The following is a 26,557-nucleotide window of genomic DNA, read 5'->3' as shown; positions in this document are numbered from 1 at the left end:
TCGTAGTGATTCATCACACAGCAGAACTAATTGGTAAAGCAGGTGTAACTTGTTTTCAGAAGACTTCTCTTCACCATTAAATTACCGTCCACAATCACTTTAATATCATCTATTTAGGTTTATCCCTGCATTTAAAGGAGTCTGTTCAACGCTCTTCTTCCTGTTCTCTATCTTCCCCTATCTAGTTATATTTGTTCTGATTTAGGTCCAGCTGAGTGAGAATACTTTTTAAAATGATTTTCTTAGAAAGGGGACATGGTGTTATGTTTTCTGTATCCTTAAATGTGCGAAATGTCTTTCTTTTGCCCTCAAATGTAAGGACTACCTGTCCTTTGCACTGAGCAGCCTGAAACAGTGCTCCACTATTGCTTAGTTTCATTACAGAGAGGAGAAGGTCAGTGCGGATTTGATTCTTTCTTTTGTATGTAACTTGCACTCCCTGTTGAAGACTCTTATGAACAAAAAAATTTCTCTTCATCCTTAGATTTAGAAATTTTACTAGGAAATCTCAAATGGTGTATCATCTCTTTCCTTAGCCCCTCTAGCGTTCTGCAAGCCCTATTCATTCTATTTGAAAACCAGTTTTCTCCAGCTCATAGACTTCTCCTTCCAGTAATTAGTTGATTCTGGTTTTATTTCCATGTGTTCCTTCTTCCTCTGAGCATCCACCATCCAGACGGAAACAGAGCTCCTGGATCTTCTCCCCACATTTCCTATCTTGTCAGTCAGGATTTCCCTTTCCTCATATTTTCACTTCCACCACAAAATAGTTCCTCTTTTGGCTTTTCCAGATCCAGATTCAAGTTTGGGTAATATATATTACTTTCTTCACTCCCTCCCTGGAGTGGTTGGAGTTGTTGGTTATTGTTGCAATTTCATTTTTATTTTCTAGATTATTTTCCCTTTTTGATTTGCTGAGACAGGCTCCCCGTACTGGCCAGGGTGAAGGTTGCCAACGTCAGGCAGAGACAGATGCCGCTGGAGACTCCCCTCCAGTGCTAGACAGGCCGGCCAACTGGTAACCCTGTATACTAGGGCACAGAGTGGAGGCCTCCCAGTTTGGGAGGCTCAGGGCTCTCCAGGAATGAATAGAGACCATTTTCTCTCAGCCATACAGAAAATAAAGGACCGGCTCAGCCCAACTGTGCAGTTATATTAGAGGGCAGCCAGTCTCCATGAGATCTGTAGCTACCCCACCCCGCAGCTCATTAGGTCACATGGAGCACATTCACAGCATATACTTCCTCTTTGTAAACTGAGGGTGCTTGGAGCTCTGCTAGCCATTGATTCGGTTCTCCCCTAACCTTGTGGTGTGCAAAGGCTCCCAACACCTGCCTCCTCTCCTTGAGAATCCATGTCCTCTGGTATGTTGGGATATCCTCCAGAGTCACTTTCCTTCTTGGGTCATCCCTCACAGAGAGTCAGTAACTGATGGAGGCAAGTCCCAGAAAGACAGAAGGGGCGGAATTTAGAGTATATATAGAAGGATCAACATATGTATCTGTGGCTCATGGTGTGTAATTGTATTTGTTACTGCTTAGGCACGAGAGCCTGAGCAATGCCTCAAAGATAGGAAAATTGTATCATCAACGGAAGAACTCGGAATTTTTAATTTTCGAAGCACATCCACTACTGATTTTGTCATTGAAGAATTTCAAAATGTCAGTAAACATCACTGTCTTTGCTTTATACTGACAAAATAAAGACTGGTCAGCTTAAGAGTTTACTCCCAGCTCAGCAGGAAGCCCGTGGCACGATTAGGCTGAGCTACTTAGGTCTCCTGACTCACTGCTCCTTTATTCTTCTTTCCAGAATTGACCAGACTCCCTATTTCTCAATACTCTGAAAACCCTGGAATGAAATCCACATGAATGAAGCCAGCCCATCTGCCCTTGCAGAAATGGTGGACTTTGGCTCTAAATGGGCATCACACTGGGAGAGAAGAAGTAGATCTACTGAACATAAAGCAAACACTTGGCCCAGCCTCATCCCTTCCAGCCAGAGAGACCAGATCAAGTTCATCCATGTGGCCTACACACCCTGAAGGCCCACCAAAAAGACCACTAAATAACGGTGGGTCCATCCAATGAGAAAGAGCAGCAGCTGCAAGGCCAGGTTACCAGGCAGATGGATGGTATCAAGTAAGCAGTGCTGGGAGCCAGAGGTTAAATGAAATGGCTATAAATAGAGCCCACAGAGGCATTACAAAAATCTAAACCCAGCCCTGAAGTTGTGGCTTAGAGAAATGTGCGCAGCAGCTGATAAACACGATTTCCTGGCGTGGTGCCGTCCAAGGGTGTCTGGGCTTAGAATGGAGCCACACCATTGAGCCCACTGGGGAGGCAGAAGAAAGGGCATTAGGGACACGCTGGCTGGGCTTCTGAGGGACACCACTGCCACCTCACAGGGTTATTGGGAGGACTGTGTGAGTTCATGCACACGAGGGCTTAGAACAAGGTCTGCACACTATAAACACTCTGTCGATGTCGGCTGTTTTTCCAGAGTGACTTTGACATGCATCCACTCCAATGAGCTAACATTTCCCTTGCAACTGACTCATTTAATGAGAATTAACTTTTTTCCAACATGTGAGATTCCACCTGCATCCTCCACCAAGAGCACAATATCCTGTCTCTGCCCAGCGAGCCCCACAGCCCTGTCCTTCGATCAATGTCTGACGGGGCACTTAGGCTCACTTCTTACCATCGGCTTTGTACACATTCAACAGAGAAAAGAGCGAGGATAGAGGAAGAAGGAAAGGGCAGGAGAGAGATTTCTCAGTTTATCCAGAGGAAACCCCAGACTTGCTAATTGCTCGCTTCGGTCCCATAAATCTTCGCATCTCCAGCATTTGGGTTTTACCCTGAATAATGTAATGCTCCAATTAGAGGTTTATGCATTTGAGTTGAGAAATCCGTGACGTCATTTAGGCCACTCGGGCATAAGAAGGCTGAGAGGTGCTCACCTTTGTATTCCGCCAGGCACACGCACTCATAGCCGTTAACGAGGTCCCTGCAGGTGGCGGCGTTCAGGCAAGGGGCAGAGAGGCACTCGTTATATTCCTCCTCACAGTAGAGGCCGTGGTAACCTGAAGGGCAGAGAGAAAGGCCTGTGGTCAAATGGGTTCCATTTAAACGCACGCCGGACAGCTTACAAGAAAGGTGGCGGGGTCGGCATGGGAAGAGCGGGACAGACAGACGGGATTTCAGGAGTTGGGTCCCCTGGGGTATAATTGAAATGTGGCTTTCTGGGAAGGCTAGGAAGAATGTGTTCTCATCACCTTTTTTCAGGATCCCAAGTATAAAAGGAATGATCCCATTTATCCACCAGATGGTCTCATTACTACATTAGTAGTGACCCGGAGACCGGGGTCACGGAGTGCATCGGCTGTGGCCACAGGAGACAGGGATGATCCCAGTGGGGTTGACAGCATGGAAGCAACAGCTCCTTTCAAAGATGTGGACCACTCCTCCTCCAATCAGAAAGCCATATCTAGCAACTAAAGAGAATTTTATTAAAAGAGAAAGGGATCCGTTATTTCCTTTGCTCTTCAGGTCAAGAAGAAAGTCAGCTAAAAAGGCTTCACTGAAATTCCTGATAAAATGTGGGGTAATTCTTTTTAATTTAAAATTGTGATTTGCTTGGGGCATCTGGGTGGCTCAGTTGGTTGAACACCTGATTTCAGCTCAGGTCATGATCTCAGGATCCTGGGATCGAGCCCCGCAATGGGCTCTGTGCTCCACGGGGCATCTGCTTGTCCCTCTCTCTCTGCTCACTCTCTCAAATACATAAATAAAATCTTTAAAAACATAAAAGAACTATTATCTCAATTATAATATTTTAAATTGTACTTTAAAATTCGAGTTGTTAAAAATAAAATAAGAGCAATGAAGAAAGAGAAACCAACAGTTTCCCAGTAAAGATGGCTTTTACTCCGTTTGCAACACAGGTGTTTATTCTAAAGGACAAGAAGACAACATTCTTTGAGATTCACTCATGAATGTTATACTGTTTTTAACTTTCAAAAACATGCGTCAGTGCCAATTTGCAGTGAAACCAAGCCATTTTTTTTTCTGGCCCTGTCCAAACAATGAGAAACACGTGAGTGCTTTCAAAAATCACCCTGCCTGTGTCAGTTCTGAATTCAGATAAGCAGAAAAAATAAACCCTTGCTCAAATGAGAACTAGAACTACTAGGTTTTTTTTTTCCAGCTTTCCAACTCACAGCCAACCCTCAAACTCAGAAAGTTCCATTAGTACATGCTAATGTGTCGAACTGTTTTCTTTCTCGTGCCTATTGCAAAAGTAGGCTAAGCTCCTATCTGCAGTATTAACAGAGTACTTTTTTCAAGTTTGTTGCCATTTCAGTTGTTTCTGAACTGCTTTCCAATATTAGACAGTGATAATGGCCCCTCTGAGGAGACCTTGACCTACCGGAGACAAACAAGCCATGGTTTTCAATTCTTCCATCTTACCTTACTTTTTGTAATTTTAGGGAAATACTTTTTATTTCCCTTCATCAGTATTTTGATCATCTAGATGGGAGTTTCTCAACTGACAGCAATTTTGCCCCCAGAATTTGGCAATGTTTGGAGACACTTTTGGTTGTCACAACTAGGGTGGAGGGGAAGGAGCCTGCCACTGGTATCTAGCATCAGGATGCTACTAAACATCCTGGGAGGCATGGGACAGCCCTCCATGACCACTGCCCCCCAAAAAAAGATCCAGCTAAAATGCTAACAGAGTCAGATGGAGAACCCTGCTCTAGTTTAAGGATCAGCAAACTCTGGCTCACAGGCCAAATCCATCCCAGTCTGGTTTTGTAAATAAAGTTTTATTGAGACACAGTCACACTCATCCATTTATGTATCGTCTATGGCCGTGTTCCCACTACAACAGCAGCCTGAGTAGTTGCAACAGAGACCATATGGCCCGTGAAGCCCAAAATCCTTACTAGCTGGCCTCTTAGAGAACAAGTTTGCTGACTCCTGATCTGGGTTCAACAGAAAATCTTTCTTTTTATGAGTTTTGGACATTAACTCTTTATCAAATAGATGGCTTGCAAGCATTTTCTCCCATTCCATAGTTGGCTTTTATTAAGCAATTTATTTATTGCTTCCTCTGCTGTGTTGTTTTTTAGTTTTAGCCCCACTTGTCTATTTTTGCTTTTGTTGTCATATCCAATAAATCATTGCCAAGACCAATATTATGAAGATTTTCCCCCTATGTTTTCTTCTAGGAGTGTTACAGTTTCAGGTCTTACATTTAAGTCTTTAATCCATTTTGAGTTGTTTTTTGTGGAAGGCGTAAGAGAATACAAGTAGCCAAGAGGTTAGAAGATGCTCAACACCACCAATCAGCAAGGAAATGCAAATCAAGACCACGATGAGATATCACATCACACCTGTTAGAACAGACATTATAAACACACAGACACACACACACACACATACACACACACACACACACACAGAGAGAGAGAGAGAGAGAGAGAGAAAACAGTAAGTGTTGGCAAGGATATGGAGAAATGGGAACCCTTGTACACTGCTGGTGGAAATGTGAAATGGTGCAAGCGCTAGGGAAAACAATACAGAGAATCCCCCAAAATTAAAAATAGAACTATTATATGAATTATAATGGCATTTGTGGGATTTATCCAAAATAATGGAAAACAGGATCTCGAAGAGGTATTTGCATTCCCATATTCACTGCAGCATTATTCACAATAGCCAAGAGGTAGAATCAACCAAAATGTCAATCAGCGGATGAATGGATAAAGAAAATGCAGTTTATACATATGATGGAATATTATTTAGCCCTTAAAAAAGGAAAGAAATCTTGTCATATGCTATAACATGGATGAACCTTGAGACTATAAGCTAAGTGAAATAAGCCAGTCACAGAAGGACAAATATTTCATGATTCCAGTTATATGGAGGCATCTGAAGTAGTGAAACTCACAGAAGGAGAGTAGAATGGTGGCTGTCAGGGGCTTGGGGGTAGGGGAAAATGGGGAGTTGCTGTCAATGGATATAGAGTTCCAGTTTTGCAAAATGAAAATGTTCTAGAGATCTGCTGTATGACAATGTGCATATCATTAATAAAACTGTACTGTACCCTTAAAAATTTGTAAACAGGGTAGATTTCATGTTATGTGATTTTTCTCACAATTAAAATTTTTTTCATATATTACCTACATAACAAGTTCATTGTCTTTCGGCTTCTCAGTGTGGAGCAACAATCGCAAGGAACATCTTTCCAACTGTATTTGCTCTCCTAACAGATCTTTTAAAAATCAGTTGGAAGAACAACAGATAACCCTACAAGCACCTTTGACCTCGCAATTGGGGTGTTATTTACACGGACAAAAATCAAAAGCAAATTTCACGAAATCATTTGTAATTGTTTTCATTCTTTACAAACTGTATCATTCTCTTCTTCCACGAGTAACATGAAAAGCAAATAAGGAAGTTATTTTACAGAGATAATTAAGCTGGTGATGTTTTTCTTCCTTGGGGGAAAAGAAAAAGATAAAGGTTTCATATTCTGAAACTGTTTCTTCAGGGATGGTAACATTTCAACATCTTTATGGAAATGTCAAGGTACTCCTTACACTGGGTACCAAAGAACCTAAATTGGACTGTTTGAATAAAAAGGCATTCCTTCCAAAAGAGAAGGCTTCTGTGAAAATGAAGCTGCCACCCCCTGCTAGTAATTAATTCGGGCAAACAAATTAGCTCAGGGCAGTATGCCCAGGGTCTAGGAAAATTAGGCTAGTCCATAGAACTTTTTTAAATAAAACAAAAGATCAGAAGGGTGAAATCAGAGTGGCCCTTTCCAGGGCACCGATCTTCATCACCACCACTCCCATCTTTGCATGACTTGCTCCTGAATATTCGACTCCAATATTCCTTAAATTGACAGAACACAGTGATCAACTGGACGTAAGGAGTGAGAGTGGTCAAGATGGCCACCATGTTTAGGCCGAGTGAATGGATGATGTCGCCATTAACACAACCAAAGGAATATCAGGTTTTTCAGAAAGTTGACCAGTTGGATTTTGTTTAACTTAGGGCTCACTTAGGGAGGTCCGGGTGGCAGCTAGAAAAATAGACTTAAATAGTGTAGAAACAGCATCTTGGGAATTTGTGGCCCTGAAGTGGTGCTGAAGTTTCATCAAAGAAAAACTTTGGAGAAGAAAAAAGAAGGGATCGAGATCAGATCAACATGGATGGGCAGGTGGCGAAGAAACCAGATCAGGACACTGGCTAGGGATAAGGCAAAGGAGAGGAGGAAAGGCCAAGGAGAGCAATGTCATGGGAGCCAGGGGAGGGAAGGAAATCAAGGAGGGCTGCTCAAAGGCTCTAAAGACTGAAAAATGACAGCTGGATTAGAAGATTAGAAAGTCACTGGAGGGGCGCCTGGGTGACTCAGTCAGTTAAGCGTCTGCCTTTGGCTCAGGTCATGATCTCAGGGTCCTGGGATCGAGCTCTGAATCAGGCTCTGCGCTCAGTGGAGAGTCTGCTTGTCCCTCTGCCCCTCCTCTGCTTGGGCTCTCTCTCTCTCAAATAAGTGAATAAAATCTTTATTAAAAAATCATAACTCTAAATGGGAGGTAAACTGCCCTTTAGAGGTTGTTTTGAAAGTTGGGGGGAGGGGAGGGATTGCTTTTCACACTGATTGGAGGACTCGACTGGAATTTAGTGGGTAGAGGCCAGAGATATTAACCATCTTGTAATGTCTAGGATACCCCTGCACAACCAAGGATGCCCTAGCATCCCTCATGACTTCTGTCTGTCCCATCAGAAATTCATGGAAGTGAAAACCCTGTTCGTAACCTTTCAGGCCTAGAACCTAATAGCTTTACATGTACATTTGCATTTATAGTTTTTAAGATATGCTGAGTCTTCCTGGAATGTAACTACTGGGTAAATCAAGAGAAGATTGTACCATGAGTTGTTCACCACTTTGGAAAATCACTTCACAAGAGCAATAGCTCTTGAAGAGCTTAAATCACCAACAAAGCACACCAGTATCAGTAAACAAAACAAAACAAGGCAAAAATCCCTGCTTCAGATAATTTTCTGACAACACTAGCTAAAGCTTCTCCCACCAGTTACTCATCATAACACTTAGTTGATTTCATGGCAACACTTATAACTGTCTGAAATCATATTTCAGCTTCTATTCTTGATTATTATTTCTCTTCCTCCACTAGAATATTAGCTTGAGGCTATGATTGCAGTATTCACAGCTGTACCCACTGCGCCTGGCACAGAAAAGATGCTCAAAATAGCTGTTGAATCAGCACCCAAACTGCCACTGATTAAGCCAACACACATTTAAGATGTGCCTACAATGTGCCAGGAGCTTCCAGGTACCGTGGATACAAAGCTAAACAGCAGGTCTCTACCTGCAAGAAGCTTACAATCTAATAGCATGTTAGTGCCATTGCTTTATATCAGCCCCTTCACATGTGCTAACTGGTTTAATCCTCCTGACAACCCAGAATGATGGGCATGACTAGTCCCAACATGTAGGTGAGGAATTAAGAGTCAAAGAAATAAAGAAACTTGCCCAAGGACACACAATCAACCCTGTGTTCTTCCTAGTTTCCCAAGAATGTCCCCAGAATGCATTACCTAGTGTACCAATCTGCTAGGGCCACCAAAACCAAACACCACAGCCTGGGGGCATTGAATGACAGAAATTTATTTTCTCACAGTTCTGGAAGCTGGAAATCCTAGACCAAGTTGTCAGAAGATTTGGTTTCTCTCCTTAGCTTGTGGATGGCCACCTTCTCCCTGTGTCTTCTTTCCATGTGGCCGGCCTTGTCTCTGTAGGCACATCTCCCTGGTGTCTCAGACAGTTATGGAAAACCAGTTATATTGGTTTATAGCCCCATCCTTAGGACCTCATTGAACCTTAATTACCTCTTTGAAGGCACTATCTCTAAATACAGTTGCACGGGGGTGGGGGTGGGGGGCACAGTTAGGCCTTCAACATATGAATTTGGGAGAGACAAAATTCAGTTATAACACCCAAAATCAGGGTTTCTCGACCACGACGGTCTTGACATTTCGCATCAGAGCTTTGAGCTTTCATTCTTCATGGTTGGGAGCTGTCCGGTACGTTGTAGGATGTTGAGCAGAATCCCTGGCCTCTACCCACTAGATTCCAGCAACCCACCTCTCCCCAGTTGTGACAACCAAAAAGGTCTCCAGACATTGCCATATGGCCCCTGGAGAACATAAACCCCCTTTGAGAACCAACGTCCTAGATCCTTTTTATAACATGAGAACAACTTGAGGAGATTTGAGAATGTGTAGGTTTGAATTTTTCACTGTGAAGAGAGTAAATTCATTGAGAAAAAGGATTTGGGGGGCAGAACTGAGGGGTCCATCTGTGACTATGGGTTTACTATAATACCAGCCCCTGGGTGACTTCCTCCAGCCATAGAGAATACGGACGCTCAGTTCATCTGGGGCTACCCAGATTCAAATACCAAATGAATGGAATAAAGAGACGAGAGAAGAGTAGGAGGTGTAGGCTTCCAGTTATGGACTGAGTAAGTCACAGGGGTGAGAGGTACAGCACAGGGAATATAGTCAGTGATACTATAATAGGGTTATATGTGACCAATGACAGCTATATTTGTGGTGAGCACAGCATAATGAATAGACTTGTCAAATCACTATGTTGTACCCCTGAAATTAATGTAACATTGCATGTTAATTACATCTCAATAAAAATAAATAAGTAATGAGAGAGATAGATTAGGTAGGTAGGTAGGTAGGTAGGTAGGTAGATAGATAGAAAGGGAAAAGAGAGGAAAGGAGCCCCACCTGGTAATTTTTCGAGCTACTGAGAACCCTGTTGAATGTTCTGCCATTGGGTTGGAACTCCTCTGTGTCCTCCTGTGAAGACCAAGGTCCTATACTATTGACTGACTTAGCAAAGGCACAGTGAGCCAAGATTCTACTCCCCGGGGTCTGACCTGTTCTAGAATACAACAGCCACCTCCAGGTTTTATTCTGTCCATTGAAAGGCAAGGCTTTCTGCTGCCTTTTCTTTTTCTGCTCTCTCAACATTGTCCCAAGACAACATCACTTAAATATTCATCCTAACAGAAGAGAGGCTCTGGCCCCACACTGTGTCTAATCAACAGCTCTTTTCTCCCCTTGCCCACCACAGCTCACTCTGAAAAATCCCGAACTGGGGGCTCTAGTTGTAACCAGATGGCATCCACACTCTGTATAACAAATTGAGGCAACTCCCCCATGGATACCACCCCTGCTGGGCTACCTGTGCTCCCCGCTGCCTCAGAAAAAGCAAAGAGCTCCTCCAAAAACCAATGGTGATGTGTTCAGAACACCAGGGAGGCCACACTGCTCACTGCCCCCAGTGCAGGCGAAATTCAAGGTGAGAGCGAACTTGAAGTGTCTGCGGTTTTGTTTGGGTTTTTTTTTTTGTTTTACTTTAAGGTCAGACTGAAGTGAGTGGGGTAGAAGGGGAGTGGTTCCTTTAAGGGCATGTTGCAACTCAGAGGATGTTTCCTCTCATTTCACATTGAATGATAAAATGTGGAAGCCCAAGATCCCCTGATTCAAGTCTAGACCACTTCCTGAGAGTCAAATCTTCCAAACATTCTCTCATGGTAGTTAAAAATGTGGGCAAAAAGGAAAACAATCCTATTGCATTAATATGATCGTCTGTGAGCTTTCAAATTCTCACTAAACTCACTGATCGCCAGAGAGTCCCTTCGGCACCACGGAGTGATGGGCAATGTAATCATTTTACTGTGCTGAGAGCTTGGTTTCAGGGGGAGTGTGTGCATGTGCACTATATCACTCTCTGCTGATACGATCACAATAGGAATCTTTTTAAGAACAGGAAAAAATATAGGTATGAATCCCTGCTCACATTAATCTTATCGGATCTTCCAATGTTCTGTTCTAAACAGATGTGCTGATGTTCGCACCTGTACAGACTTCCATGGAGGAATTACATTCCTGTCTCACACACACACACACACAGAAGATGTCTGTAAACGGGAGGAAGCTGTGTAAGGAGACGGAGCCTCGTTGGCGTGTGGAACACAGTGGCTGCTGGTACAGCTTCTTTCTTTATTCCCTAATTTCTCATCCTTTCAGTGTTGGAGGCACCTGAGCCAGGGAGAAAATAGATGCGAGAAGACCCAAATCAATCAATGTTTCCATGGCTGTGGTTCTTATAAACATTAAATTGGAAGGACCATACGTAGAGGCTGAATTAGTTTTAGACTCTCCAGCCTCCCTATTATATATACACTGCTGAGCCATCTGCAGATTTGCATGTCCCTCCCTGGGCTTCCAAGAAAGATGGATAATGGAAAGCCGGCTATAAGTCACATCCTAACAGTTCATGCAGTGAGTTTGTCTTCCCATCCCTGCAGGCTGCCAGTGCCTCTCCCAGTCATTTGGTGAAGGCTGGCCATGTTCCGGGTCTCCTGTTTGCCTCTTTGGTTGATTCATTCTTTAATGCAACCTACAGCTATTAAGTGCCTCCTATGTGCTAGGCACGGTGTGAAAATAGATGTAACACCTCTACTAGGGGCATTTAAAGGAGACAGGCACCGAACAATCATCCAAATAAATGTGAAACCATAACTGGCTGAGTGTGAGCCGGCGGGAGGGGGGCATCTGGAGTGCCAGGGGGAAGGAGAAGCGGGAGAACTGGCCATAGCTGAGCTCCAGGGAGGCTGCCCTCAGGAAGGGACAGAGAGCTGAGAGGTGGGTCGTGTGTAGGTAGCAACACACAGTGCGAGGCGCACCGGGAAGTTCAAGGCAGGAGAGGCAGGGTGTGCAGAAGTCCCACGGTGGGGGGGCCAGCCTGCTATGGCTCCTTCCAGAGACAGGCTGAGGTCTACGGAAGAGCAGAGGGCAGAGAACAAACAGGCAGGCAGCCACCAGACCAGGTGATACCTTCAACAGAGTGGGGGACAGGGCGTGAAAACTCAGGTGCGCCTCTCAGAAAGATCACTCTGTTGGCGAATGGGGGCAAGACCCGCAAGAATCCATGTGGGGAAATCAGTGAAGAGGTATGGCAATCATCCCAGGGAAAACACGGCCGGGATCAGAGTGGAGGGTGGCGGCAGGGCCAGCTAGAGAGGAAATGTCAAGAGCCATTTAAAAAGGAAAACAGCAACACTTGTAAGAAATGGGATGTGGAGGGTGAGAAAGGGCGAGGCCGAAGGTGAGTCCCAGCCTCCTGGCTTGTCTTAGCCAGAGATGCTGCTGACATTTCCTGAACCTCCTTCCAGCGGCCAGTTTCTGTTCTAGGCACTTGCCAATACAACAGAATCCCATTCACATGGTGGGGCTGGAGCAGGGGATTGGAATGGAAAGCCGGTAAAACCACTTTCTAGAAGTAGATCTTAATCAAACAAAGGGAATTAAGAGTTTCTCCCAGGGAAACGGAAGCAATATGAAGAAAAAACATCAGCTCATGTTAACGATCATCAGCGGAATTCTGACCATATTGACCAGGACTGAGCTAGGTACTGGAGGGGATCTATTGCATGGTAGCTAAAAAAGAAAGATTTGGGGTCAGAAGATGCAAGAAGCCGGGGGAGGGAGGAAGCAGAAAGAGAAGGAGGAAGTGGAAGAGAGAGTGGAAGAGGGAGGAAGACAGGGACGCAGAATATCAAGGGGGAAACAGGGGGGAGGAGGGGCGGGGAGAGACACAGAGAAAGAACTCCTTAAAAGACAGAGAGAAAGAGAAACTGGTGGAGACGGGATGGTTGTGGGTCCCCTGTGGAGCCACACCGCCACCTGCTGTAACCACTGAGGGACCTAATGTGGGCACTGCTTTCAAGAGTCACCGAGACAGTGGGGCGCCGGAGGGGGGAGTGATTTGAACATTTGAGTGAAGAGACTCTCGCCTCTCAAGGTATCTTTTATTCTAATAAAACGGATTTGACACCACTTTCCTTCCACGAACCTCTTTTTGCAACCCAGCGTTAAGTGTTCACAGGTGGGGAGCTCGGGGCCATCCAGGTGTCACTGGCTCAACTGCTTTCACGTGACATCTTCCATCCAGGTAACTCAGGGGCGCCTGTGGCAACAGAAGCCACTCAGTCGTTATAAAAGGAGGGCCCCTGCCCCACCCCCAGGAGGACGCGCACTTGACATTTCACCTGAAGTGGCAACACCATCCAGCACCATGCCTGGCATATAATACCTACCGAATACCTAACAACAATGGCATGTGTCCCCCAGGTCAGCTGACCACCGTGCAAACCGGATTTTAAAAGACAACGAAGGTACTAGAATTCTGAAAGAGGTGCCCGCCTCAAATATGCCACAAAGGCACTAAAGCACCACAACCCTGAAGGGCACCTGCATCCTGAGCAAAGCCCACTTCCTGGAAAAACAAAAACGGTAACAGCTCTGCAATTCCACAACCCATAGAGCCCAGATTTCCCAGTCAGATGCTCAAATACCTGGATTTTTCTAATATGAAACAGAGTCTGTTTATATTTGGCTTTTTAAAAACCTATCCCTTCGCCTTCCGTCAGCCTCATCCCCTGAAACTCTCCTCTGCACTGGATCCGGCTTCCTGCCAGGCAGTAATACCTTGACCTTCAGCCCAAACTTTGACCCCAAATTCTGTATTTTCTCTTTAACAACGGGTCCGTTCTCTTCTCCCCTCCTTAGTACACAGGTTGGTGAATATAGAAGATGCTCAGTCACAGTGAGTGAACTGAATTTGCTAGGAGGATGGAATCACAGTGCAAAATAACCTTTGCATAAATATTTGCAGCAAGAGTTCTTTTCTTAGCAAATGTCTGATTTGGACAAATAATAAAAATGCCTGGGAGTAGGTCTCCCAAAATTGACAGTTTTTGTCAGGCAGAGAAATCAAAGGATTCTTTTTTATATTTATATTTTAAGTGTGCATATTCAAATTTTCCAATTTCCCACACTGAAAATATGTATATATTGTGTAACACAAAAAGAAAAATATCACAGATGCTCTTATAGGTCTTTTACTTGTATTGTCACAACTCCAAATCACGTTGCTGATTACCAAGGGAAATAATACCCATGCTCTGTGCCTACAGTTGTTTGGGCAAAAGGATAACTGGTAACATTAAGAAAAGGCTGACTTTATTACGGGTAATTTTTAGGTGGAGGGGTGTATGGAGGGAAAAGAGCCAGTCTTATTAGAAGAGAAGACTTTTTAAGACACGAGGAACAACCACCACAATAAGGTGCACTGCCAATAAATGAAACTCTTTTTTAAAGGAGCATTGCATCTTTTAACAAGTAAAAAAAGAAAACCTTTGGAGATGTTAAAAATTCTGAAACATCTCTAGGTTTATGAATAGAGTGTAAATCATCATTAATTCACAGGCAAAGGAAAAAAATGCCTTAAATATACGGTAGAAAAGCAAACCACCACTGTCCTGAGTTCCATCCTTACAAATAGTTAGCATTCTCCTCCAAACACACATTTCAGGACAAATGAAAGAATATATTGTAGATGACACAGCTGGATCGTGACGATGCTCAAGAACTCAACAGTGAGCCTGCCTAGATAGCAGCAACTGCAAACTAACGCTTGAACCTGTCCATCATCCTGGGGATTTTTCTATGTTGTCTAAGTGTTTCTAGAAGTCTTCTCTTGGATTTGCCTTCGGAACTAGGTCACAAACTAGTCACATGAAAAAATCAACGTCTTCATAATTTTTTAGCTTTGTCTTTATGTCTTTTTTTTCATGATGCTTTTGGCCACTAGAGGGTGGATTCTACCTATGATCTATACCAGCTGAAAGAAGAAAAAAACGTTACTCCGGAGTTTAACAAAGGAGGAGCAACTTAAAGAAATGTTTTACAAAAGGGAAATGCATGCACAAGCGGATGCAAATATGTAAAGAAGAAATATCATCTCCTTTACTAATAAAGCTTAATCTTCATATATTTCTTTGCAGCTTACAAACTCGCCAGTATGCCCTCTAAACATATGGTAGCTACGGTTAAAATTAGCCTTTATAAAGTAGCCCGTTTTTCTTACTAACTCCCTATAGAAGGTAATTTTTTAAATACAAATTCTTCTGACACTATGATTAAAGCACTAAGATCCAAGATTAAATGTAATGACAAAATAATATTTTACAACTTTGATTTTAAAGATCATTGTGGTGCGTGTTTCCTTATAAACAACAAATAAAATGTTTTTTTTCTGTTTTTTGGTTTTGGGGTTTTTTTTAAAGATTTTATTTATTTAGAGAGAGAGAGAACACCAGTGGGGGAGGCAGAGGGAGAGGGAGAAGCAGACTCTCCACCGAGCAGGGAGCCCGACACGGGGCTCGATCCCAGGACCCCGGAATCATGACCTGAGCCAAAGGCTTAACTGACTGAGCCACCCAGGCGCCCCATAAATAAAATGTTTTAATGAAATATTCCTATGACCTCATCTGACTAGCACTAGTTCATAAATACACGTAAAAATGGTGTGGTTTATTCTGGAGATGAGGAGAATGATGAAGAGATTTGGAAAAGAAAAGGTAGGCTCAAAGCCCTCACATTCTAGAGGTTGTTCAGTATGGAATGCACCCAGGCCGACACAGGACCCCGCACGGGCAATAGGGAAGTGTTGGGGGGAAATCAAAGATTAAGGTTCTCTGACAGTACTTTGGAGAGAAAATAAATCTTAGATGATCATTTTCATGCAAGTATGTTAATGAACAAAGAAGAATTTCTAAAGGTGAAAAGTACAGGAAAGTTTTTTAAATGCTTCATTCCTTTTAATTTATTTCACAAATTGCTTAAATTTGACTTTAATTTACTTAATTATCACCAAATATTCTTTGGAGGTGTTTGCCCTCGAAAGGGCTTGTGTCTGTTCATCACACTATACCAGTGGTTCTTGCCATGCGGTCCTAAGATCAACGGCATCAGCATCACCTGGAAACTCGAAAAATGCAAGTTCTCAGGCCCCAACCAAGACCTACTCACTCAGAAACTCTGTGGGTGGAGCCCAGAACTCTGATTTCATAAGCCCTTTATGTGATTCTAATGCACAGTGAAGTCTGAGAGCCACTGAGCTTTACAAAGCACACACCTCGCACAACTTCTGATTCTCAGAAGGGCAGGAAGCGGTAGGAGTTATCTATGACAGGTGCCAGATAAGGCACGATAATATTTTTTAATATCTGTGGCTTCCCCTCATCCTATCAAAAAACCCACCACAAAGCATATGGTCAGAACATGTACCAGTCACAGCCATATAAATAAACCAACAGTGAAATGTGGTCAGATGACCTACCAACCATAGACGCATAGACTAAATGAAACTACACTCCTCTCTGATTTGCTCAAGGGAAGAAAACAATTCAAAGGAATTCCAAACTGACAGCAAATGCCAAATTTGGCGTTGGGGGGAAGCTAAAATGAGGGAAGGTGATAAGGGTATAGAAGTGGGCAAACATTTATTTCTCCCTGTAGGACTTGGAGTCATATATACCTAATCAGAATGTGGAGAAACAAGTCTAAATTTAGATTATTGAGTGCAGTTTTTCCCCACATCTCTGACCCAGCTTCCTAAACCCATAGAAAGAACATTATGGATAAGAGAATACCATCAGAAAATGGTAGACAGAGCTCATAGAAACAGAGAGTAGAAGGGTAGTTTCCTGGGGCTAAGGAGATGGGGGTCAAAGGGTACAAACTTCCAGTTATAAGATTAACAAGTTCTGGGGATCTAATGTACAGCATGGTGATTAATTAATAATACTGTATTACATACTTGAAAATTGCTAAGAAAGTTGATCTCGAATGTTCTTACCACAAAAAAGAACTGGTAATTCAGTGACATGATGATGTAAACTATGCTATGGTGGTAATCGCTTTGCAATATATAAGTGTATCAAATAAACACATTGTACATCCTAAATTTACACAACATTATATGTCAATTATATTTCACTAAGTCTGGGGAAAATTTTTTTGATTAAAGAGAAAAGCAAAAATGGCAGACAATCTACAATAATAATTTTTACAACCAAAACTTGAGAAACATGATCTAAGTTATGCTGTTTCCGATGATAAAAGGGGGTCTCATGGATACATAGTTTAGTACCAAAGTAGATGTGTGATGGAAAACAAAACACTGTGATCAAGACTATTCCAGAAAATTCTGGTGCATGGAATCCACAGTGCAGATGTAGATTTTTCTCCAGGTATATTTGCGTTCCCTCTCCTATCACTGAGGACATTCACAGGCACAATACAAAGCAATCCTCAAGCCTCCCTCTTAGTCACTGTCATTCTCAAGTAAATATGCTGAATCCTTAAGACTGTTAAACACCAAGGAAATTTCTCATAGTCATTCATAAACATTTTTAGAAGCACACACTTCCCACTTGGCCACCATCCCTACAGGCTGTACATTCATAAGGGCTGAAGCTGACACTTACAGTTATGATTTCAGCTGAAGAACTTCATGGAGATATCTCTTTGTGGTTTTGATTTGCATTTCCCTGATGATCAGTGATGTTGAGCATCTTTTCATGTGTCTGTTGGCCATCTATCTGTATGTCTTCTGTCCATTTTTTAACTGGATTATTCATTTTGGGGTGTTGAGTTTTCTAAGTTCTTTGTACATTTTGGATACTAACCCTTTATCAGATATGTCATTTGCTAATATCTTTTCCCTTCCAATAGGTTACTTTCTAGTTTTGTTGATTGTTTCTTTCTGTGCAGAAGCTTTATTTTGATAAAGTCCCAATAGCTTATTTTTGCTTTTGTTTCCCTTGCCTCTGGAGACATAGTTAGAAAGAAATTGCTATGGCCGATGTCAAAGACGTTACTGCCTGTGTTCTTTTCTGGGATTTTTATGGTTTCATGTCTCACATTAAGGTCTTTAATCCATTTTGAATTTATCTTTGTGTATGGTGTAAGAAAGTGGTCCAGCTTCATTCTTTTGTATGTTTTCACAGCACCATTTTTTGAAGAGACTGTCTTTTTCCCTTTGCATATTCTTTTATTACAGTGAGATACCACCTCACACCAGTCAGAATGGCTAAAATTAACAAGTCAGGAAACGACAGATGTTGGCGAGGATGCAGAGAAAGGGGAACCCTCCTGCACTGTTGGTGGGAATGCAAACTGGTGCAGCCACTCTGGAAAAGAATATGGAGGGTCCTCAAAAAGTTAAAAATAGAACTACTGTACGACCCAGCAATTGCACTACCAAGTATTTACCCAAAAAATGCAAAAATACTAACTCAAAGGGATACATGCACCCTGATGTTGATGGCATTACCCATACTAGCCAAATTATGGCAACAGCCCAAGTGTCCATCAACTGATGAATGGACAAAGAAGATGTGGTGTATATATATACAATGGAATATTATTCAGCCATAAAAAAAGAATGAAATCTTGCCATTTGCAATGACACGGATGGAGCTAGAGAGTATTATGCTAGGCAAAATATGTCAGTCAGAGAAAGACTAATACCATATGATTTCACTCATATGTGGAATTTAAGAAACAGAAAAAGGAGCAAAGGGAAAAAAGAGAGAGAAAAGCAAACCAAGAAACAGACTCTTAACTATAGAGAACAAACTGATGGTTGCCAATGGGGAGATGGGGGGAGGGGTGGGCGAAATAGGTGATGGGGATTAAGGAGGACACTTGTTGTCACGAGCACCAGGTGATGTGTGGAAATGTTGAATCACTATATTGTACACCTGAAACTAATATTACACTGTATGTTAACTAACTGGAATTTAAATCAAAACTTTTAAAAAATATGTAATGGCTACAGTTTTATATATTATCCCTTGCACTTCCTCACATTAGAAATTCAAAATGAGAAACAGACACACATAAAATAGTTATTAATTAAGGGGGGAAAAAAGAACTTTGTGGAGAAAAGGAACCACCAGAACTGTACCTTGAGGCAACTGGATTATAAATTTCTAAATGCAAATCAACTGGAATCAGAACTCAATTATTTGAGTCAATCCTGAGTTCTGTTCCTATTGCCTCTACTAAGTGATCATTAAGATGCCTAAATATAGGGCACTTACTCATTTAAGAGGTTATGAAGCAGTGAAAAATCAAAAGTATAGATCCTAGTAGAGTATGAATATAAATAATCAAAAGTAGAAAATAAAATTTCCTTGACATAAAGCAAAGACCAGCTCCATCTATAGACTCGTGAAGAAATTCTGAAATAAGGAAAGCAATTGTCTTGAAGACACTCCTTATCCCTTGGGTAGGCAAGTTCACTGGGACCTCAAACCATCATACCTGCACGCTGCATTTATTTTTCAACTATCCTCCTCAAATCTGCTCTTATAAATATATGAAAGTCATTCACATTCCTCACATAGGTAGGTTTAAGATTATGGTAGATTACAAAAAAAAAAAAAAAAAATGGCCACAGATTCTCTGTAGCTCCTCCCACTGGAAGAAGGAGTCTATGGACTTGACCTATGATATGCCCCTGCCAGTGAGACATTGGCAAACATAACAGAAGAAGAAGCTTTGAAGAGCGTTTATGCATTGGGCCTGCCCTCTCTTGCTGCTTTTGGAACCCAGCTGCCATGTGAACGAGCCCAGACTGGTCTGCTGAATGAGCAACATGTCGCCCAGAGGCCCCCATCATTCCAGCCATGCGCCAGACACGTGCGTGAGCACGGACTGCCCATATGCCCCGGATGCCTTCGAGGCCGTTCCTTTTCATCTGGCTCTGGGAATGTCCCTGAAATGTTCTTTCCTCTTCACAGTTGGCTTTTGTTTTTTCGTTCTTTGCCTGGAGAGAGCTTGGATGTCCTACCCCTTCCCACGGAGTGGCTCGGGGGCAGTGGTCTGTCGTCACTGTCCGTAGTGGAGGCACAGCTAGGCCCCGGAACCTCAGGGCTGGGGCCCCTGTGACAATGTGCTGTTGTAGGGGACGGTCTGAGATATAGGGTGACCGACGGCAGCCTGCATCCCGAGTCCCAAATAGACAACCCCAAAGGAGACTTGCTTGCCTGTTCTACTTTTTTTTCCCTGGCCTTTTAGCTTCACCGCGCTTTTAAATTCTTTATTGATTTGGATTTGTCTAAAAACCTGCGGACAATGCCCTGCATTTGTTCCGTTGGTTTTCTATCACCATCATTAATTTTCAATTTAAGGGCACATGATGGAAGCTGCTGCTTATGTTGAGTGCTTTTACAAAATTGCTCCCATTTTAATGAAGATTCTGAGCCCCTAGGTGTGCCTGCAGCAGAGTGATACATGACCTCTTTTTTTATTCCAGCACATTGTCAACTCAAAGCACTTACCGATTTTGTGGAGAAGCCTGTCCTCTCCCGTGTCATCAGCTGCTTCCTTATGCAATACCACAGTGCTCCATCTAAAATCCCATGTGGCTTTAGAGGAGTTGCCTGGAGAGATCGTTAGCTGTTTGGACTGAAGTCTTAATGATATGTTGATGGTGATCCGGATCATGTTTCATTTTTTTCAATACCAGATGGTTTCTGATGCTACAGATCAGAGCGAATGTCCGAGGTTTAATTCATTAGTAAAAGTATGTTTTTCGATGGGATAAGCCCAACTGAAAGGAAGTGTGGACTAAGGAATGTGTACTGCCTTGTGGTCTGGACTTTCAGATTCCAGTGGTAAGAAAAAAGGTTGTATGTCTTCTAGGCATTGGGGCCCCGAGGAGTGAGAAGCACCACCCCTCAAGAGAGAGACCACTTCAGCTGAAGGGTGACACATCTGTCTTGTGGCCATGTCTGTATTTCTCATCTGAGTCACAGGAGAGCAGTTTATTTAAACAGGTGTAAGCAGCACGCACCAGATGAGATGCGGTCCTAAGTTTCAGTCCCAGGTAGCCCCCAGCAACAATTTTGAAGGAGCTGAATCTGTGGTGTAATAAAAGTGGAAGGGGTCCCCCTCCCCACGAGCAGCTCAATCTCTTTGCAAGTCAGAATTGCGTTTCTCTGTGCTGGGAAGGAAGGAACCAGGAGCCACTCGCTGGACCACAACCAAGGCCGCTTTTCAAGCCTCATCTCAGGAGCTGTGCTGAGACAAGAGGAGTCTAGAAGCTTCTTCTTGTGATTGGCTCAAACATATGTGAGTGCCCAGGTTCACACATAACTGGGGGGAGGGGGGCACAAGTAGGCTTCTGCTGAGAGTCTACCTATTGGTCAAGAACTTCAGTGCTAGGCAAACCCAGTTAAATTTGGGGCTCTGTCTCTGCCGCCTCCTACTGTTCATACTCTCACTGCCTCAACTTCTTCATCCAAGAATTAAAAAAATAGGAATACTACAACCTGGGGTTAAGTAAGAGAGAATTTTGTCAAGTGACTGGCACAGAGTCCGGACATAGGCAGTTCTTATAGATGCGAGCTACTTAGGCAAAGCTGCCTGGATGAAGAGCATTACCTGGATATATACAAGGTCCTGATGAACCCAATTTAATGTGTTCTTCTGAGGTAGCTATTAAGACAACTACTGCTTAGGAAATCTGGTTAAAATATTTCATTTTTCAGTCTTTTACTTATCACTAGTGAGTCAAAGCCACAGTTTGAACCCATTTCCTGTTTATTCTGAAATAACAGAGGCTCTGGATCCCAAATGCCTGGGGTTCAATCCTGGCTTCATCCTTAACTAGCTCTGTAGTCTTGGGCTCAGAAATGGCAACAACCATGGTCCCCCTACTTAAGGACTGTGGCGATCCGAGGACCCATTGCACTTAAAAGAGCTCCACCCTGCACCAGGCTCTTAAATATTTATCCCTGAAGCCACCAAGAGCCCAGGCAGCAAGCAATCACTTAATCCTGTAAGAAGGTGGACCTGTACCCACTACGGCCATGAAGACAGATCCCACCTCCACTCCAACTCTAGCCTTGAACCTCATATGAAAAGAATCGGGGCACAGATTTAATTATTCCTCACTGATCTTCCCCAGGGAAAAGCAGAGCTGACATCTGCACAACTGCTTCGTGTTTTATAGATTTCAAAGCGCAAGACCACATGCATCATCTCATTTGAGCTTTATGGTTCATCCCCATTTCGTAGAGGAGGAAACTAAGGCTGCCAGAGGCCAACCGCACAGCTGCTCAGTGACAAAGCAGAGACTTGAGTTGGGCTCTGCTCAACTCTCAGCCAGACCCCTTTCCCTCACAGCTGGGAAGAGAGGCAAGGATGATGACTTTGAGTTCTCAATTCCAGATGCCCAGACTCTCAGCAAAGCTGAAAAACACTAGCGATCGTAATTAAGTCCCCACCACAAAACAAAGTAAGAGTCAATGGCTTAGTTGTAAAAGAGTTTCAAATATGTCCCCATCTGACCTTCACAGCCATGAACTTCATGAGAAGTTCCTGCAATTATGTGATGGCAGTGTCTCACATAGAGCCATCCTCAGAAATGCACAGCGTAGTGAAGCAAGCTATTATCAGCTGCCATCCCTGGCCTGCATTCAGGTAAGGGGATGTCAAATGCTTTCTTCTGTCTTCACAGATGATTTCTAAAACCTACGGCGAGCAGGTAAACGTAAACCTCCATTCCTTTTCAACAATAGTTCAGCCACGAATGAGCTCTCAACCACTTGAATTTTAAGCGGAGTGGTGGGAGAAGAAGGAACAGAGATCCTCCGTAATTAAAGGCCGGTTCATCAACACTTTCAAACATACGGATTAGCCATTTCAAGCGAGGTTAAAAAGCAGGCTCGTGAGTAGATTTTAACATCAAGACTCTCATAAAAACTCCATATGCTCCACCAGCAAGTGCCCTTCCCTCGTTACTGGTGTCCTCTCTCCCCTTCTATCAACCCCTCGGGTCACCAGCCTAAAGAAGGCAGATATCACTAATTCTCCCCGAATGCCCCCCAAATTAGAATAAAAACAAAATGGTGATGAAGTATGGCCATGGCAGCAGCTATGGACACCACTGGGGCAGACTCCTCAGCGTCCCGTGCTGTGGGAGGCTTAAGGCTCCTTCTGCACATTCTCCTATTTCTCTGAGTTTCCCAAGTTAAAGCTGGAGAGGTACCTTCGGCTCCATTCTGACCCTATTCCCTGCATTCAGCTGACAACTCTGATGATTCCACCTGTCGGTTAGATTTTAGGTCCAACCTTTCATTCCCACTGCCACAGGTTCAAGCCCTCACTGCCAGCTGCCTGAGCTTCCTGACTCCTCTGCTGTTTTACTTTCTCTTCTTGACTGTAATTCGATCGATCTGTAATATCTAATTCTACCAGAATAATCTTTCTTCCCCATTCTTCCTAGAATCACTCATTCTTCCTAGAAATCCCCCAATTCTATCAGAACAATCTTTCCAAAACACAGATCAGGGGCGCCTGGGTGGCTTAGCGGGTTAAGCGCCTGCCTGCGGCTCAGGTCATGATCCCAGGGTCCTGGGATCGAGCTCCACATTGGGCTCCCTGCTTCTCCCTCTCCAGCTCCCTCTGCTTGTGTTCCCCCTCTCTCTGTGTCTCTCTCTGTCAAATAAATAAATAATATCTTTAAAAAAAATAAATAAAACACAGATCAGTTCCCATACAATGCAAAATGTCCCCAAGTCTTCATTTTGCAAACTCAGCATCTAGAGTCTCCCCAGCGTGCCCCAGTGAGCATTTCAGCCTTACCATTCATTACGGCACTCAGGGCAACTTACTCTGCAGCCAACTGCATCTACTGTTCTCTGGACCTCCCTTCTCCTCCCCCTGCCACCCTCACCCAGGACTTTTGTTCCATAGCGTCCTTCCCCCGTGTATAAATCCACAATATTTCCCTGTCCAGCTCATTGGAAATTCTGACTGGGCTGTTGTTAATACAAAACTTCAATTGATTGAACTTTCAATATTTTGAGTATTTCAATCAGTTAAGTCCAGTCAATGCTCTCCAACTAAAGGCTACCAGGGATACACCTAGAGTTGAACAAGTCGGGTTTATCACTCACTGCAGCAAGGGAGATCACACATCATGGGAACCAGGAGGTGTCTCTGTAAAAGGGGGTTAGATGCTACTTACAGGATTTGAACTCCAGCTGGATGACCTGGGGATGATTCACTCTAGAGTGGGGGGTCAGAAAGCAGAAGCAGCTCTATGCTTTAGTATCTCAAAAAATCTTATCTATAGCAAGGGCAAGCTAGCTCAAGGTCAAAGCTGTAACTGGTAAAGAAGCAGCTGGCCCTCAATTTATTTGTGAGGGAGGGGGAAGTGTGGCCTTGTGTCAGTTGCATGGTGACCTTGGTTTTGTCTGTACTTAGAATTATGAAATGGTCTTGTTTGTCTCACTATCATGGCCTAGGAGTGACCATGTCTGGTGTCAGTTTCTGTGGGATTGTTTATGTCCCTGTGTCCAACAGGAGCTAACAGCTGTTAGCTAGGTAGACAGGACTCTATTTGGGATCCCCATGGTGAGGACAGATATCATATTTTGCAATATAAAAAAAATAAGGGCATGGTAATAGAGTTGGGATGTGGGAAAAGACAATATATTGTATACAATCTATAATTCTTAGGGATACTGCGCCATGTAGATCAGGAACCCCTTAGAGCTTGTTAAACATAAGAATTGTCTCCATCTTAGTGAAGCTAGTAAAGAAAGTTTTCTGGTTCATAAAAGATGAAAGCGGTCCACTGTACATATCCAAGAATCTAAATGCAATTAAGCATTCATTAGCAAGCTAAATGGCTTCGTATCTTGTAGGTGTAGCTTTTTTCTTTTTGGCTGTTGAATTGCTACTGAAATCCAAAGCAGTAAGTTTTATCTTAGATTGGGTTTCCAGAAGACATTATCAGAGTGCTGATATTGCCAAGTCTGAGTTTGAAGGCAGCAATGATGGCTACCTTTCCGGCCTCAGAGACCAGAGGTGCAGCCCGCACGTAGGGCGTATGTAAAAAGTATCTGAAATTCCTATAGCTTCCTTTAAAACGATGTTCTTCGGAAAAAGTCTAGATTTTTTTTCTTTTATAGCCTGGAGGATCTAAATGAGTTACTGACCCTCTGGTGGAGAAGAATCAGCAGAGATACATGATTGGCAACTTGCCCCAGGTCTCACTGGTGACAACCAATGAGCATCTAAGGTTATTCACAAAGACAAAACCTGATATTTGTATAGCCATGTAAAAATCCTCTGATGTCTTATATTTTAAATCCTTTAAATAGGAACTTAAGGCACATTCTATAATGGTGTGGTTAATTCAATTCAACAAACAAGGTCAGAGTAATGATTCAATTGCGTTAGGCAGGGGCCAAGACCAGTGAACTCAGGCAAACCATCTCCAACCAGGGATTCCTTCCAGTATTGGTCATCATCCAAACGACACCTGCAGATGCTACTGTTGTACTGAGAGCGCATGAAACACCATGGCTTCCACCAGCAAGCATGCCCCCTCCACCCCCGGCAAGTTCCTCGCACTTTGGCACTCCACCCTACAATGCTTACAAGGCTCCAAATTCTCACTTTCTCTAGTCTTGGGGAGATTTCAATTTGCCATTTCTTTTTTGGCATATTTGTAGCCTATCACTTAACACTGTCACTGAAAGATAATATTTCAGTGATTACTCAGTGCTGACATTTTATTATTTAATATTAAAATCCCATCAGAAATCCCTAGCCTGATAAGCTAAAAATGAGGTTTGAAAATAAAGCACCTGGCAAATCTGATTTGTAGTCATCCAAATGGCATTTTGTCTGATGGGAACTAATTATCAACCTGACATGATTTCAATCTGCTGTCATTTTAAGAAATGGGATTGGTTTGCTCTCTGTAAAGATGATCAGGCTTGCCACTCTTCAACCAGACACCCAATTTCACCTATTCTTGTGAGATTCTTCTATTATGCAAACTAGTGGTAAAGCAATTACATGCTCCAAAAGATTAAGACTAAAAATTTCATATTCAGAGAATTGTCATTTTCACCTCTTAAAATGTAAATTCTTCCCAGATGTTAAAATACCTTTTTTATTTCACACAATGTTACCTAATGATCTGAGGAAGCAACCCCTCTGAAAGCAATTTTATCTCCCAAATTCGATTACAGTACTCTGACAGAACTCCAAGGCTCTGTCCGGGGGAGAGACCACCTAATAAATGAGGGAATCATGGGAGGGAATACATGTTTCTTCAGGCTTTTTAAGGCTACTTAGTGACTGGACATTTGACTATTACCAAGCTAAATGCTCCAGTGGGCCAGGACTGAAGTTTGAGTAGAGACCAGCTGGAGGAGAAAGTAGTATTTAAACAGGAGATACTTTACCCTTCTACAGCTTAAGAAGAAATGCTGGGGGGCACCTAGGTGGCTCAGTTGGTTAAGCAGCTGCCTTTGGCTCAGGTCATGATCCCAGAGTCCTGGGATTGAGTCCCACATTGGGGGGGGGGGTCCCTGCTCAGCAGGGAGTCTGCTTTTCCGTCTCCCTCTACCCCTCCTCCTACAGGTGCTCTCTCTCTGCCTCTCAAATAAATAAAATCTTAAAAAAAGGAAGGAAGGAAGGATGAAAGGAAGGAAGGAAGGAAGGAAGGAAGGAAGGAAGGAAGGAAGGAAGGAAGGAAGGAAGGAAGG

General features: G+C 43.1%; 1 protein-coding gene across 2 annotated transcripts in view; it reads right to left on the bottom strand.

Annotated features, from left to right (window-relative positions):
- The window catches only part of DNER (delta/notch like EGF repeat containing), a 296,928-nt gene that overhangs the window by 33,556 nt on the left and 236,815 nt on the right, over positions 1-26,557 (bottom strand). For both annotated transcript variants that reach the window (XM_073877575.1, XM_025890378.2), the window contains exon 9: positions 2,966-3,088. In XM_073877575.1, the coding sequence (XP_073733676.1) occupies positions 2,966-3,088 (123 nt within the window). The remainder of the gene's footprint in view (positions 1-2,965; positions 3,089-26,557) is intronic.

Source organism: Callorhinus ursinus, unplaced genomic scaffold (assembly GCF_003265705.2).
Source record: "Callorhinus ursinus isolate GAN/ISIS: 27379988/994484 unplaced genomic scaffold, GSC_fseal_2.0 scaffold2, whole genome shotgun sequence".
Lineage (NCBI taxonomy): Eukaryota > Metazoa > Chordata > Mammalia > Carnivora > Otariidae > Callorhinus > Callorhinus ursinus.
The sequence above is the reverse complement of the archived record's forward strand: the minus strand, read 5'-3'. Positions and strand labels throughout refer to the sequence as shown.